General features: G+C 45.4%; 3 protein-coding genes across 3 annotated transcripts in view; 1 reads left to right on the top strand and 2 right to left on the bottom strand.

Annotated features, from left to right (window-relative positions):
* Window positions 1-16,015, bottom strand: part of LOC139392878 (beta-2-microglobulin-like) — a 321,541-nt gene that overhangs the window by 246,881 nt on the left and 58,645 nt on the right. The window lies entirely within an intron of this gene.
* LOC139392874 (beta-2-microglobulin-like) overlaps window positions 1-16,015 on the bottom strand; it is a 613,933-nt gene that overhangs the window by 573,352 nt on the left and 24,566 nt on the right. The gene's annotated exons all lie outside the window — the stretch shown is intronic.
* Window positions 1-16,015, top strand: part of LOC139392984 (serine protease FAM111A-like) — a 40,466-nt gene that overhangs the window by 20,029 nt on the left and 4,422 nt on the right. The window contains exon 3 of the mRNA XM_071141291.1: window positions 14,921-15,066. Coding sequence (XP_070997392.1) covers window positions 14,921-15,066 — 146 coding nt within the window. The remainder of the gene's footprint in view (window positions 1-14,920; window positions 15,067-16,015) is intronic.

The following is a 16,015-nucleotide window of genomic DNA, read 5'->3' as shown; positions in this document are numbered from 1 at the left end:
ACTAGGCTACCTGCCTCTAACCACTAGGCTACCTTCCTCTAACCACTAGGCTACCTGCCTCTAACCACTAGGCTACCTGCCTCTAACCACTAGGCTACCTGCCTCTAACCACTAGGCTACGCTGCCTCTAACCACTACGCTACCTGCCTCTAACCACTAGGCTACCTGCCTCTAACCACTAGGCTACCTGCCTCTAACCACTAGGCTACGCTGCCTCTAACCACTAGGCTACCCTGCCTCTAACCACTAGGCTACGCTGCCTCTAACCACTAGGCTACCCTGCCTCTAACCACTAGGCTACCTGCCTCTAACCACTAGGCTACGCTGCCTCTAACCACTAGGCTACCCTGCCTCTAACCACTAGGCTACCTGCCTCTAACCACTAGGCTACCCTGCCTCTAACCACTAGGCTACCCTGCCTCTAACCACTAGGCTACCTGCCTCTAACCACTAGGCTACCTGCCTCTAACCACTAGGCTACCTGCCTCTAACCACTAGGCTACGCTGCCTCTAACCACTAGGCTACCCTGCCTCTAACCACTAGGCTACCCTGCCTCTAACCACTAGGCTACCTGCCTCTAACCACTAGGCTACCTGCCTCTAACCACTAGGCTACCTGCCGCCCCATCAAGCCCATCACTCTACCTGTTATTGTCAAACATAAAAGATTAAATCACATTTTTTGAATAATGTTTTCACAGGTCCAATGGCAGCCATGGAGAAATCTGAGCCTCTTGACAGCATTGTAAGTTAATGTCTTTCTCTCTTAATCGTTATCTTATGTAAGCTGCTCTGCAATCCAGTTTTCTTTATTGTAAACTGACAAAGGGCTTCATTGTGGCACATGTATTTATGTAAAATAGGTCGTCATTGTAAAATAAGAATTTGTTCTTAACTGACTTGCCGAGTTAAATAAAGATAAAATAAATAAATAAAAAAACATAATATTTACTAAGTTGTTGTTCAGGATGACTAAAACAAACTACAATTATTAGAGAATGTCAGTTAAGTCGGTTAAGAACAAATTCTTATTTTCAATCACGGCCTAGGAACAGTGGGTTAACTGGTCTAGGAACAGTGGGTTAACTGCCTTGTTCAGAGGAACAGTGGGTTAAACCGCCTTGTTCAGGGGAACAGTGGGTTAACTGCCTTGTTCAGGGGAACAGTGGGTTAACTGCCTTGTTCAGGGGAACAGTGGGTTAACTTCCTGTTCAGGGGCAGAACGACAGATGTTTACCTTGTCAGCTCGGGGATTCAATCCAGCAACTTTCGGTTACTAGTCCAATGCTCTAACCACTAAACTACCTGCCTCTAACCACTAGGCTACCCTGCCTCTAACCACTAGGCTACCCTGCCTCTAACCACTAGGCTACCCTGCCTCTAACCACTAGGCTACCTGCTCTAACCACTAGGCTACCTGCCTCTAACCACTAGGCTACCTGCCTCTAACCACTAGGCTACCTGCCTCTAACCACTAGGCTACCTGCCTCTAACCACTAGGCTACCCTGCCTCTAACCACTAGGCTACCTGCCTCTAACCACTAGGCTACCCTGCCTCTAACCACTAGGCTACCTGCTCTAACCACTAGGCTACCTGCTCTAACCACTAGGCTACCTGCCTCTATCCACTAGGCTACCTGCTCTAACCACTAGGCTACCTGCCTCTAACCACTAGGCTACCTGCCTCTAACCACTAGGCTACCTGCCTCTAACCACTAGGCTACCTGATTCTAACCACTAGGCCACCTGCCTCTAACCACTAGGCCACCTGCCTCTAACCACTAGGCTACCCTGCCTCTAACCACTAGGCTACCTGCCTCTAACCACTAGGCCACTCTGCCTCTAACCACTAGGCTACCCTGCCTCTAACCACTAGGCTACCTGCCACCCCAAACGTGACCAAATGTATGTGGACACTTGCTCGTCCAACATCTCATTCCAAAATCATGGGACATTAATATGGAGTTGGTCCCCCCCTTGCTGCCATAACAGCCTCCACTCTTCTGGGAAGGCTTTCCACTAGATGTTGGAACATTGCTGCGGGGGCTTCCATTCAGCCACAAGAGCATTAGTGAGGTCGGGTACTGATGTTGGGCGATTAGGCCTGGCTCGCAGACAGCGTTCCAATTCATCCCAAAGGTGTTTGATGGGGTTGAGGTCAGGGCTCTGTGCAGGCCAGTCAAGTTCTTTCACACTGATCTCGACAAACCATTTCTGTACGGACCTTGCTTTGTGCACGGGGGCATTGTCATGCAGAAACAGGAAAGGGCCTTCCCCAAAATATTGCCACAAAGTTGGAAGCACAAAATGTAATTGTATGTCTAGAATGTAATTGCTGTGCTGTAGCGTTAAGATTTCCCTTCACTGGAACTAAGGGGCCTAGCCCGAACCATGAAAAGCAGCCCCAGCTGTGTTTCTCCTCCGCCAAACTTTACAGTTGGCACTATGCATTCGGGCAGGTAGCGTTCTCCTGGCATCCGCACACTTAGGCTTGTGTGCAGCTGCTCTGCCATGGAAACCCATTTCATGAAGCTCCCGAGAAACAGTTATTGAGCTGAGTTTGTTTACAGAGGCAGTTTTGGAACTCTGTAGTGAGTGTTGCAACCCAACGACTTTTACGTGCTTCAGAACTCGCCGGTTCCGTTCTGTGAGATTGTGTGGCCTACCACTTCACAGCTGAGCCGTTGTTGCTCCTAGACGTTTCCACTTTACGCAATAACAGCCCTAACAGTTGAGCAGGGCAAATTTTGCCGAACTGACTTGTTGGAAAGGTGGCATCCTATGACGGTGCCACGTTGAAAGTCACTGAGCTTTTCTACTATCAATGCTTGTCTGTGGAGATTAAATGGCTGTGTGCGCAATTCTATACACCTGTCAGTAACGGGTGTGGCTGAAATAGCCGAATCCACAAATTTGAAGGAGTATCCGTATATGTATCTGTATATATAGTGTTGAAGGGGTGTCCACATACTGCTGTATATATAGTGGATGAAGGAGTGTCCACATACTGCTGTATATATAGTGGATGAAGGGGTGTCCTCATACTGCTGTATATATAGTGGATGAAGGAGTGTCCTCATACTGCTGTATATATAGTGGATGAAGGGGTGTCCTCATACTGCTGTATATATAGTGGATGAAGGAGTGTCCTCATACTGCTGTATATATAGTGGATGAAGGAGTGTCCTCATACTGCTGTATATATAGTGTTGAAGGGGTGTCCACATACTGCTGTATATATAGTGGATGAAGGAGTGTCCACATACTGCTGTATATATAGTGGATGAAGGAGTGTCCTCATACTGCTGTATATATAGTGTTGAAGGGGTGTCCACATACTGCTGTATATATAGTGGATGAAGGGGTGTCCTCATACTGCTGTATATATAGTGTTGAAGGGGTGTCCTCATACTGCTGTATATATAGTGGATGAAGGGGTGTCCTCATACTGCTGTATATATAGTGGATGAAGAGGTGTCCTCATACTGCTGTATATATAGTGTATGAAGGGGTGTCCTCATACTGCTGTATATATAGTGTATGAAGGGGTGTCCTCATACTGCTGTATATATAGTGTATGAAGGGGTGTCCTGTATATATAGTGGATGAAGGGGTGTCCTCATACTGCTGTATATATAGTGTTGAAGGGGTGTCCACATACTGCTGTATATATAGTGGATGAAGGGGTGTCCACATACTGCTGTATATATAGTGGATGAAGGAGTGTCCTCATACTGCTGTATATATAGTGTTGAAGGGGTGTCCACATACTGCTGTATATATAGTGGATGAAGGGGTGTCCACATACTGCTGTATATATAGTGGATGAAGGGGTGTCCTCATACTGCTGTATATATAGTGTATGAAGGAGTGTCCTGTATATATAGTGGATGAAGGGGTGTCCTGTATATATAGTGGATGAAGGGGTGTCCTCATACTGCTGTATATATAGTGTATGAAGGGGTGTCCACATACTGCTGTATATATAGTGGATGAAGGGGTGTCCACATACTGCTGTATATATAGTGTATGAAGGGGTGTCCTCATACTGCTGTATATATAGTGGATGAAGGGTTGTGCTGTATATATAGTGTATGAAGGGCTGTCCATACTGCTGTATATATAGTGATGAAGGGGTGTCCACATACTGCTGTATATATAGTGGATGAAGGGGTGTCCTGTATATATAGTGATGAAGGGGTGTCCACATACTGCTGTATATATAGTGGATGAAGGGGTGTCCTCATACTGCTGTATATATAGTGGATGAAGGGGTGTCCTCATACTGCTGTATATATAGTGGATGAAGGGGTGTCCTCATACTGCTGTATATATAGTGGATGAAGGGGTGTCCTCATACTGCTGTATATATAGTGGATGAAGGGGTGTCCTCATACTGCTGTATATATAGTGGATGAAGAGGTGTCCACATACTGCTGTATATATAGTGGATGAAGGGGTGTCCACATACTGCTGTATATATAGTGGATGAAGGGGTGTCCACATACTGCTGTATATATAGTGGATGAAGGGGTGTCCACATACTGCTGTATATATAGTGTATGAAGGGGTGTCCTCATACTGCTGTATATATAGTGTATGAAGGGGTGTCCCCATACTGCTGTATATATAGTGGATGAAGGGGTGTCCACATACTGCTGTATATATAGTGTATGAAGGGGTGTCCACATACTGCTGTATATATAGTGTATGAAGGGGTGTCCACATACTGCTGTATATATAGTGGATGAAGGGGTGTCCACATACTGCTGTATATATAGTGGATGAAGGGGTGTCCACATACTGCTGTATATATAGTGTATGAAGGGGTGTCCTCATACTGCTGTATATATAGTGGATGAAGGGGTGTCCTCATACTGCTGTATATATAGTGGATGAAGGGGTGTCCTCATACTGCTGTATATATAGTGTTGAAGGGGTGTCCACATACTGCTGTATATATAGTGGATGAAGGGGTGTCCTCATACTGCTGTATATATAGTGTTGAAGGGGTGTCCATACTGCTGTATATATAGTGGATGAAGGGGTGTCCACATACTGCTGTATATATAGTGGATGAAGGGGTGTCCTCATACTGCTGTATATATAGTGTTGAAGGGGTGTCCTGTATATATAGTGTTGAAGGGGTGTCCACATACTGCTGTATATATAGTGGATGAAGGGGTGTCCTCATACTGCTGTATATATAGTGGATGAAGGGGTGTCCTCATACTGCTGTATATATAGTGGATGAAGGGGTGTCCTGTATATATAATGGATGAAGGGGTGTCCTCATACTGCTGTATATATAGTGGATGAAGGGGTGTCCACATACTGCTGTATATATAGTGGATGAAGGGGTGTCCACATACTGCTGTATATATAGTGTATGAAGGGGTGTCCTCATACTGCTGTATATATAGTGTTGAAGGGGTGTCCACATACTGCTGTATATATAGTGGATGAAGGGGTGTCCACATACTGCTGTATATATAGTGGATGAAGGGGTGTCCTCATACTGCTGTATATATAGTGTTGAAGGGGTGTCCACATACTGCTGTATATATAGTGGATGAAGGGGTGTCCACATACTGCTGTATATATAGTGGATGAAGGGGTGTCCTCATACTGCTGTATATATAGTGGATGAAGGGGTGTCCACATACTGCTGTATATATAGTGGATGAAGGGGTGTCCTCATACTGCTGTATATATAGTGTTGAAGGGGTGTCCACATACTGCTGTATATATAGTGGATGAAGGGGTGTCCACATACTGCTGTATATATAGTGGATGAAGGGGTGTCCTCATACTGCTGTATATATAGTGTTGAAGGGGTGTCCACATACTGCTGTATATATAGTGTATGAAGGGGTGTCCACATACTGCTGTATATATAGTGTATGAAGGGGTGTCCACATACTGCTGTATATATAGTGGATGAAGGGGTGTCCTTTATATATAGTGGATGAAGGGGTGTCCACATACTGCTGTATATATAGTGGATGAAGGAGTGTCCTGTATATATAGTGGATGAAGGGGTGTCCACATACTGCTGTATATATAGTGGATGAAGGAGTGTCCTGTATATATAGTGGATGAAGGGGTGTCCTCATACTGCTGTATATATAGTTGATGAAGGGGTGTCCTCATACTGCTGTATATATAGTGGATGAAGGGGTGTCCACATACTGCTGTATATATAGTGGATGAAGGGGTGTCCACATACTGCTGTATATATAGTGTATGAAGGGGTGTCCTCATACTGCTGTATATATAGTGGATGAAGGGGTGTCCTGTATATATAGTGGATGAAGGGGTGTCCACATACTGCTGTATATATAGTGTATGAAGGGGTGTCCTGTATATATAGTGGATGAAGGGGTGTCCACATACTGCTGTATATATAGTGTTGAAGGGGTGTCCTTATACTGCTGTATATATAGTGGATGAAGGGGTGTCGCTTGGGGTGCCTTGCGAAAGTATTCGGCCCCCTTGAACTTTGCGACCTTTTGCCACATTTCAGGCTTCAAACATAAAGATATAAAACTGTATTTTTTTGTGAAGAATCAACAACAAGTGGGACACAATCATGAAGTGGAACGACATTTATTGGATATTTCAAACTTTTTTAACAAATCAAAAACTGAAAAATTGGGCGTGCAAAATTATTCATCCCCTTTAAGTTAATACTTTGTAGCGCCACCTTTTGCTGAGATTACAGCTGTAAGTCGCTTGGGGTATGTCTCTATCAGTTTTGCACATCGAGAGACTGAAATGTTTTCCCATTCCTCCTTGCAAAACAGCTCGAGCTCAGTGAGGTTGGATGGAGAGCATTTGTGAACAGCAGTTTTCAGTCCTCATACTGCTGTATATATAGTGGATGAAGGGGTGTCCTCATACTGCTGTATATATAGTGGATGAAGGGGTGTCCATACTGCTGTATATATAGTGGATGAAGGGGTGTCCTCATACTGCTGTATATATAGTGGATGAAGGGGTGTCCTGTATATATAGTGTATGAAGGGGTGTCCTCATACTGCTGTATATATAGTGTATGTAGGGGTGTCCTCATACTGCTGTATATATAGTGGATGAAGGGGTGTCCTCATACTGCTGTATATATAGTGGATGAAGGGGTGTCCTGTATATATAGTGGATGAAGGGGTGTCCTGTATATATAGTGGATGAAGGGGTGTCCACATACTGCTGTATATATAGTGGATGAAGGGGTGTCCTGTATATATAGTGGATGAAGGGGTGTCCTCATACTGCTGTATATATAGTGTATGAAGGGGTGTCCACATACTGCTGTATATATAGTGGATGAAGGGGTGTCCACATACTGCTGTATATATAGTGGATGAAGGGGTGTCCTGTATATATAGTGGATGAAGGGGTGTCCTCATACTGCTGTATATATAGTGGATGAAGGGGTGTCCTCATACTGCTGTATATATAGTGGATGAAGGGGTGTCCACATACTGCTGTATATATAGTGTATGAAGGGGTGTCCACATACTGCTGTATATATAGTGGATGAAGGGGTGTCCACATACTGCTGTATATATAGTGGATGAAGGGGTGTCCTGTATATATAGTGGATGAAGGGGTGTCCTGTACATATAGTGGATGAAGGGGTGTCCACATACTGCTGTATATATAGTCCATATTGTATTTTATTTAGAATTCAAACTTCTGTTCTTTTTCCCTTCCAGAGTGATTCATCGTCAGATCAAATAACTACAAAGATGGAGAACATGAAGATGGCTGAGCCTAATGATAGCACGGTCAGTATAATGTTTATAAAGATGGAGATAACTGGGCCAAATGATAGCACGGTCAGTATAATGTTTATAAAGATGGAGATAACTGGGCCTAATGATAGCACGGTCAGTATAATGTTTATAAAGATGGAGATAACTGGGCCTAATGATAGCACGGTCAGTATAATGTTTATAAAGATGGAGATAACTGAGCCTAATGATAGCACGGTCAGTATAATGTTTATAAAGATGGAGATAACTGAGCCTAATGATAGCACGGTCAGTATAATGTTTATAAAGATGGAGATAACTGGGCCTAATGATAGCACGGTCAGTATAATGTTTATAAAGATGGAGATAACTGAGCCTAATGATAGCACGGTCAGTATAATGTTTATAAAGATGGAGATAACTGAGCCTAATGATAGCACGGTCAGTATAATGTTTATAAAGATGGAGATAACTGAGCCTAATGATAGCACGGTCAGTATAATGTTTATAAAGATGGAGATAACTGGGCCTAATGATAGCACGGTCAGTATAATGTTTATAAAGATGGAGATAACTGGGCCTAATGATAGCACGGTCAGTATAATGTTTATAAAGATGGAGATAACTGGGCCTAATGATAGCACGGTCAGTATAATGTTTATAAAGATGGAGATAACTGGGCCTAATGATAGCACGGTCAGTATAATGTTTATAAAGATGGAGATAACTGGGCCTAATGATAGCACGGTCAGTATAATGTTTATAAAGATGGAGATAACTGGGCCTAATGATAGCACGGTCAGTATAATGTTTATAAAGATGGAGATAACTGAGCCTAATGATAGCACGGTCAGTATAATGTTTATAAAGATGGAGATAACTGGGCCTAATGATAGCACGGTCAGTATAATGTTTATAAAGATGGAGATAACTGGGCCTAATGATAGCACGGTCAGTATAATGTTTATAAAGATGGAGATAACTGAGCCTAATGATAGCACGGTCAGTATAATGTTTATAAAGATGGAGATAACTGGGCCTAATGATAGCACGGTCAGTATAATGTTTATAAAGATGGAGATAACTGAGCCTAATGATAGCACGGTCAGTATAATGTTTATAAAGATGGAGATAACTGGGCCTAATGATAGCACGGTCAGTATAATGTTTATAAAGATGGAGATAACTGAGCCTAATGATAGCACGGTCAGTATAATGTTTATAAAGATGGAGATAACTGGGCCTAATGATAGCACGGTCAGTATAATGTTTATAAAGATGGAGATAACTGGGCCTAATGTTTATAAAGATGGAGATAACTGAGCTTAATGATAGCACGGTCAGTATGTTTAACACATTCATTTGTTTTCTACCATGAAGTAGAAGTGGTTTGATCAATATGTTTTGTTTTCAGGTAATAATAAAAGTAATAGATCACTGTTGACAGCTTTATACATTTTTAAAATGAGATAAATGTATATTTTGTGGATAAAAGCATCTGCTAAATGGCATATACTATAGAAGCACATGATATATTGCTATGAATGAGCTGGAAACATGTACAGAGCCTTCAGAAAGTCTTCATATCTGCCACGGTCATCCTCCTCTTCATCTGAAGAGGAGAGGCGAGATGGATCGGAGGACCAAAATGCGGCGTGATATGTGCTCATCATTAATTTTAATAAAGAAAACACTGAAACACTATACAAAAACAATAAACGAAATAACAACCGTGAAGCTAATGAGAACTGTGCTGACACAAGCAATCAACATAGACAATCACCCACAAACAAACAGTGAAACCCAGGCTACCTAAGTATGATTCTCCATCAGAGACAACTAATGACACCTGCCTCTGATTGAGAACCATACTAGGCCGAAACATAGAAATACCCAAATCAGAGAAAAACAAACATAGACTGCCCACCCCAACTCACGCCCTGACCATACTAAATAATGACAAAAACAACAGAAATAAAGGTCAGAACGTGACAATATCCCTTATGACTTAATCCACATTTCATCTTCAATACATGTTTTCACTTTGTCATTATGGGGTATTGTGATGTCATTATGGGGTATTGTGATGTCATTATGGGGTATTGTGATGTCATTATGGGGTATTGTGTGTAGATGGTTGAGAAAAAAACATCAAATGAATCCATTTTGAATTCAGGCTGTAACACAACTAAATGTGGAATTAGTCAACAGGTATGAATAGAATACCTTCTGAATGCTCTGTAGCTCTAAAGGATTCCACCATGAGTAGGAAGATGCTACTCTCTAGCAGGAAGTAGAGCCATACAAATTATACCAATAGTATGTATAAAATTTGCCATTTGTTGAGTATATTGCTTTTAAGTCATATTTTAAAAAATTGTGTTTATTGCAAATCTACAATACAAATACAATAGATACATACTATAGATATGAGTTCAAATAAGTGCAATGAGTTTATTTCTGTATAGTCATGTATATATATTCAGTGTACACCTACAGCACATTCGGAAAGTATTCAGACCCCTTGACTTTTCCACATTCTGTTACAGCCTTATTCTAAAAATTATGAAATTGTTTTTTTCTCTCTCATCAATCTACAAACAATACCCCATAATGACGAAGCAAAAACGTTTTTTTTTTAGAAATGTTTTCTAATTTATAGATAAATAAGAAATATCTCATTTATTTAAGTATTCAGACACTTTACTCAGTACTTTGTTGAAGCACATTTGGTAGCGATTACAGCCTCAAGTCGTCTTGAGTATGACGCTACAAGCTTGGCACACCTGTATTTGGGGAGTTTCTCCTATTCTTCCTTGCAGATCTTCTCAAGCTCTGTCAGGTTGGATGGGGAGCGTCGCTGCACAGCTATTTTCAGATCTCTCCAGAGATGCTAGATCGGATTCAAGTCTGGGTTCGTGCTGGGCCACTCAAGGACATTCAGAGACTTGTCCCGAAACATTTCACCTTCTTTATTGCTTTACCAAACATATAATGACATCAGTGATCGTCAAAATTATAAACATTATATAAAGTGGCATTGTTTAAAGTGGCTACTGATACATTTATTAAATCCATTTATTAAATGTATTAAAGTGGCAAGAGATTGAGTCAGTGTGTTGTCAGCAGCCACTCTATGTTAGTGATGGCTGTTTAACAGTCTGGTGGTGTAACGGTTGTCGTCTGGAGAAAGAGAGGAGGACCAAGGTGCAGCGTGGTACGTGTCCATATTTGAATGAACACTGAAAACAAAACAGATAGACAACCCACCCAACTCACGCCCTGACCATACTAAAACAAAAGACAAAACAAAGGAAATAAAGGTCAGAACGTGACAGTACACCCCCAAAGGTGCGGACTCCGGACACAAAACCTGAACCTATCTTTCTCCGCCTCCTTAACCGCCTCCGTGGCTTCTTAAGAGCGGCGACCCTCGCCGCCGACCTCGGACTGGGGACCCTAGCCACGGGTCCCGAATGGACGGGAGACTCCGGCAGCGCCGGACAGGCGGGAGTCTCCGGCAGCTCCGGAGTGAAGGGCGATTCTGGCATCGCCGGCAGCTCTGGCAGCGCCTGGCTGACTGGCGGCTCTGGCAGCTCTTGGCTGACTGACGGCTCTGGAAGCTCCTGGCTGACTGACGGCTCTGGCAGCTCCTGGCTGACTGACGGCTCTGGCAGCTCCTGGCTGACTGACGGCTCTGGCATCTCCTGGCTGACTGACAGCTCTGGCAGCTCCTGGCTGATTGACGGCTCAGGACAGACTGGCGGCTCTGGCAGCTCAGGACAGACTGGCGGCTCTGGCAGTTCAGGACAGACTGGCGGCTCTGGCAGCTCAGGACAGACTGGCGGCTCTGGCAGCTCAGGACAGACGGGAGACTCTGGCAGCTCAGGAGAGACGGGAGACTCTGGCACCTCAGGACAGACGGGAGACTCTGGCAGCTCAGGACAGACGGGAGACTCTGGCAGCTCAGGACAGACGGGAGACTCTGGCAGCTCAGGACAGACGGGAGACTCTGGCAGCGCTGGGCAGGAAGACGGCTCTGGCAGCGCTGGACAGGCGGGAGCACCTGTAGGGAGAAGACGGAGAGACAGCCTGGTGCGGGGGGCTGCCACCGGAGGGCTGGTGCTTGGAGGTGGCACCGGATAGACCGGACCGTGAAGGCGCACTGGAGCTCTTGAGCACTGAGCCTGCCCAACCTTACCTGGTTGAATGCTCCCGGTAGCCAGGCCAGTGCGGCGAGGTGGAATAGTCCGCACTGGGCTGTGCTGGCGAACCGGGGACACCATGCGTAAGGCTGGTGCCATGTACACTGGCCCTGGGAGACGCACTGGAGACCAGATGCGCTGAGCCGGCTTCATGGCACCTGGCTCGATGCCCACTCTAGCCCGGCCGATACGAGGCGCTGCAATGTACCGCATCGGGCTATGCACACGCACCGGGGACACCGTGCACCTCACGGCATAACACGGTGCCTGCCCGGTCTCTCCACGGTAAGCACGGGAAGTTGGCTCAGGTCTCCTACCTGACTTCGCCACACTCCCCGTGTTTCCCCCCAATACATTTTTGGGGCTGCCTCTCGGGTTTCCAACCGCGCCGCCGTGCTGCCTCCTCATACCACCGCCTCTCTGCTTTCGCTGCCTCCAGCTCAGCCTTGGGGCGGCGATATTCTCCAGCCTGTGCCCAGGGTCCCTTGCCGTCCAGAATCTCCTCCCATGTCCAGGAGTCCTGCGATTCCGGCCGATGCTGCTGCTGCCCGGTACCACGCTGCTTGGTCCTTTTTTGGTGGGTGGTTGTGTAACGGTTGTCGTCTGGAGAAAGAGAGGAGGACCAAGGTCAAATCAAATCAAATTTTATTTGTCACATACACATGGTTAGCAGATGTTAATGCGAGTGTAGCGAAATGCTTGTGCTTCTAGTTCCGACAATGCAGTAATAACCAACAAGTAATCTAACTAACAATTCCAAAACGACTGTCTTATACACACAAGTGTAAGGGGATAAAGAATATGTACATAAAGATATATGAATGAGTGATGGTACAGAGCAGCATAGGCAAGATACAGTAGATGGTATCGAGTACAGTATATACATATGAGATGAGCATGTAAACAAAGTGGCATAGTTAAAGTGGCTAGTGATACATGTATTACATAAAGATGCAGTAGATGATATAGAGTACAGTATATACATATACATATGAGATGAATAATGTAGGGTATGTAAACATATTAGGTAGCATTGTTTAAAGTGGCTAGTGCTATATTTTACATCACTTCCCATCAATTCCCATTATTAAAGTGGCTGGAGTTGAGTCAGTGTGTTGGCAGCCACTCAATGTTAGTGGTGGCTGTTTAACAGTCTGATGGCCTTGAGATAGAAGCTGTTTTTCAGTCTCTCGGTCCCAGCTTTGATGCACCTGTACTGACCTCGCCTTCTGGATGATAGCGGGGTGAACAGGCAGTGGCTCGGGTGGTTGTTGTCCTTGATGATCTTTATGGCCTTCCTGTAACATCGGGTGGTGTAGGTGTCCTGGAGGGCAGGTAGTTTGCCCCCGGTGATGCGTTGTGCAGACCTCACTACCCTCTGGAGAGCCTTACGGTTGTGGGCGGAGCAGTTGCCGTACCAGGCGGTGATACAGCCCGCCAGGATGCTCTCGATTGTGCATCTGTAGAAGTTTGTGAGTGCTTTTGGTGACAAGCCGAATTTCTTCAGCCTCCTGAGGTTGAAGAGGCGCTGCTGCGCCTTCTTCACGATGCTGTCTGTGTGGGTGGACCAATTCAGTTTGTCTGTGATGTGTATGCCGAGGAACTTAAAACTTGCTACCCTCTCCACTACTGTTCCATCAATGTGGATAGGGGGGTGTTCCCTCTGCTGTTTCCTGAAGTCCACAATCATCTCCTTAGTTTTGTTGACGTTGAGTGTGGTTATTTTCCTGACACCACACTCCGAGGGCCCTCACCTCCTCCCTGTAGGCCGTCTCGTCGTTGTTGGTAATCAAGCCTACCACTGTTGTGTCGTCCGCAAACTTGATGATTGAGTTGGAGGCGTGCGTGGCCACGCAGTCGTGGGTGAACAGGGAGTACAGGAGAGGGCTCAGAACGCACCCTTGTGGGGCCCCAGTGTTGAGGATCAGCGGGGTGGAGATGTTGTTGCCTACCCTCATCACCTGGGGGCGGCCCGTCAGGAAGTCCAGTACCCAGTTGCACAGGGCGGGGTCGAGACCCAAGGTCTCGAGCTTGATGACGAGCTTGGAGGGTACTATGGTGTTAAATGCCGAGCTGTAGTCGATGAACAGCATTCTCACATAGGTATTCCTCTTTTCCAGATGGGTTAGGGCAGTGTGCAGTGTGGTTGAGATTGCATCGTCTGTGGACCTATTTGGGCGGTAAGCCAATTGGAGTGGGTCTAGGGTGTCAGGTAGGGTGGAGGTGCAGCGTGGTACGTGTCCATATTTTAATGAACACTGAAAACAAAACAATAAACAACCAACGAACAGTCCTGTAAGGTGCAACACAACACTAAACAGAAAATAACCACCCACAAAACACAATGGAAAACAGGCTACCTAAATATGGTTCTCAATCAGGGACAACGATTGACAGCTGCCTCTGATTGAGAACCATACCAGGCCAAACACAGAAATAGAAAATCCTAGACAAACTAACATAGACAACCCACCCAACTCACGCCCTGACCATACTAAAACTAACATAGACAACCCACCCAACTCACACCCTGACCATACTAAAACTAACATAGACAACCCACCCAACTCACGCCCTGACCATACTAAAACAAAAGACAAAACAAAGGAACTAAGGTCAGAACGTGACAGATGGCCTTAAGATAGAAGCTGTTTTTCAGTCTCTCGGTCACAGCTTTGATGCACCTGTACTGACCTCGCCTTCTGGATGATAGCGGGGTGAACAGGCAGTGGCTCGGGTGGTTGTTGTCCTTGATGATCTTTATGGCCTTCCTGTGACATCGGGTGGTGTAGGTGTCTTGGAGGGCAGGTAGTTTGCCCCTGGTGATGCGTTGTGCAGACCTCACTACCCTCTGGAGAGCCTTGCGGTTGTGGTCGGAGCAGTTACCGTACCAGGCGGTGATACAGCCCGACAGGATGCTCTCGATTGTACATCTGTAAAAGTTATTGAGGGGTTTAGGTGACAAACCAAATTTCTTCAGCCTCCTGAGGTTGAAGAGGCGCTGTTGCACCTTCTTCACCATACTGTCTGTGTCGGTGGACCATCTCAGATTGTCAGTGATGTGTACGCTGAGGAACTTGAAGCTCTTCACCTTCTCCACTATGGTCCCGTCGATGTGGATAGGGGCGTGCTCCCTTTGCTGTTCTTGAAATCCACACTCATCTCTTTTGTTTTGATGACATTGAGTGAAAGGTTATTTTCCTGACACCACACTCTGAGAGCCCTCACCTCCTCCCTGTAGGCTGTCTCGTCGTTGTTGCTAATCAAGCCTACCACTGTAGTGTCATCTGCAAACCTGATGATTGAGTTGGAGGCGTGCATGGCTACGCAGTCGTGGGTGAACAGGGAGTACAGGAGAGGGCTCAGAACGCACCCTTGTGGGATCAGCAGAGTGGAGATGTTGTTTCTTACCTTCACCACCTGGGGGAGGCCCGTCAGGAAGTCTAGGACCCAATTGCACAGGGCCCTTGGGTCGAGACCCAAGGTCTCAGGCTGAGTTTGGAGGGTACTATGGTGTTGAATGCTGAGCTGTAGTCAATGAACAGCATTCTTACATACAGTAGGTATTCCTCTTGTCCAGGTGGGATAGGGCATCGTCTGTGGATCTATTGGGGCGGTAAGCAAATTGAAGGGGGTTTAGGGTGACAGGTAGGGTGGAGGTGATATGATCCTTGACTAGACTCCATTTTCTAATTGTTATTATAATTATATCTCTCTCCATTACCTTCTATAGCTTGACCAAAAAGACACTTGCTTTATTAATTTACTACCATCTGGTTTAGACAGGACCTTTCCAGAAGCTGAGGGTGGGGCAGGTATTTTACGCTCACTGAGTAGGTGGGGCATTTATACAGTACTCTATATATACAGTGATCACCAACAGTCTCTGGTTTAGACAGGACCTTTACAGAAGTTGAACTGGGGCAGGTATGTTAGGTAGAAGGAGAAAGGAGATACCTAGTCAGCGGGTGAGCTGGGAAAGGAGAAAGGAGATACCTAGTCAGCGGGTGAGCTGGGGAAGGAGAAAGGAGATACCTAGTCAGCAGGTGAGCT

Source organism: Oncorhynchus clarkii, chromosome 33, assembly GCF_045791955.1.
Source record: "Oncorhynchus clarkii lewisi isolate Uvic-CL-2024 chromosome 33, UVic_Ocla_1.0, whole genome shotgun sequence".
NCBI classification, from domain to species: domain Eukaryota; kingdom Metazoa; phylum Chordata; class Actinopteri; order Salmoniformes; family Salmonidae; genus Oncorhynchus; species Oncorhynchus clarkii.
This window is presented reverse-complemented; position numbering and strand designations above follow the sequence as displayed.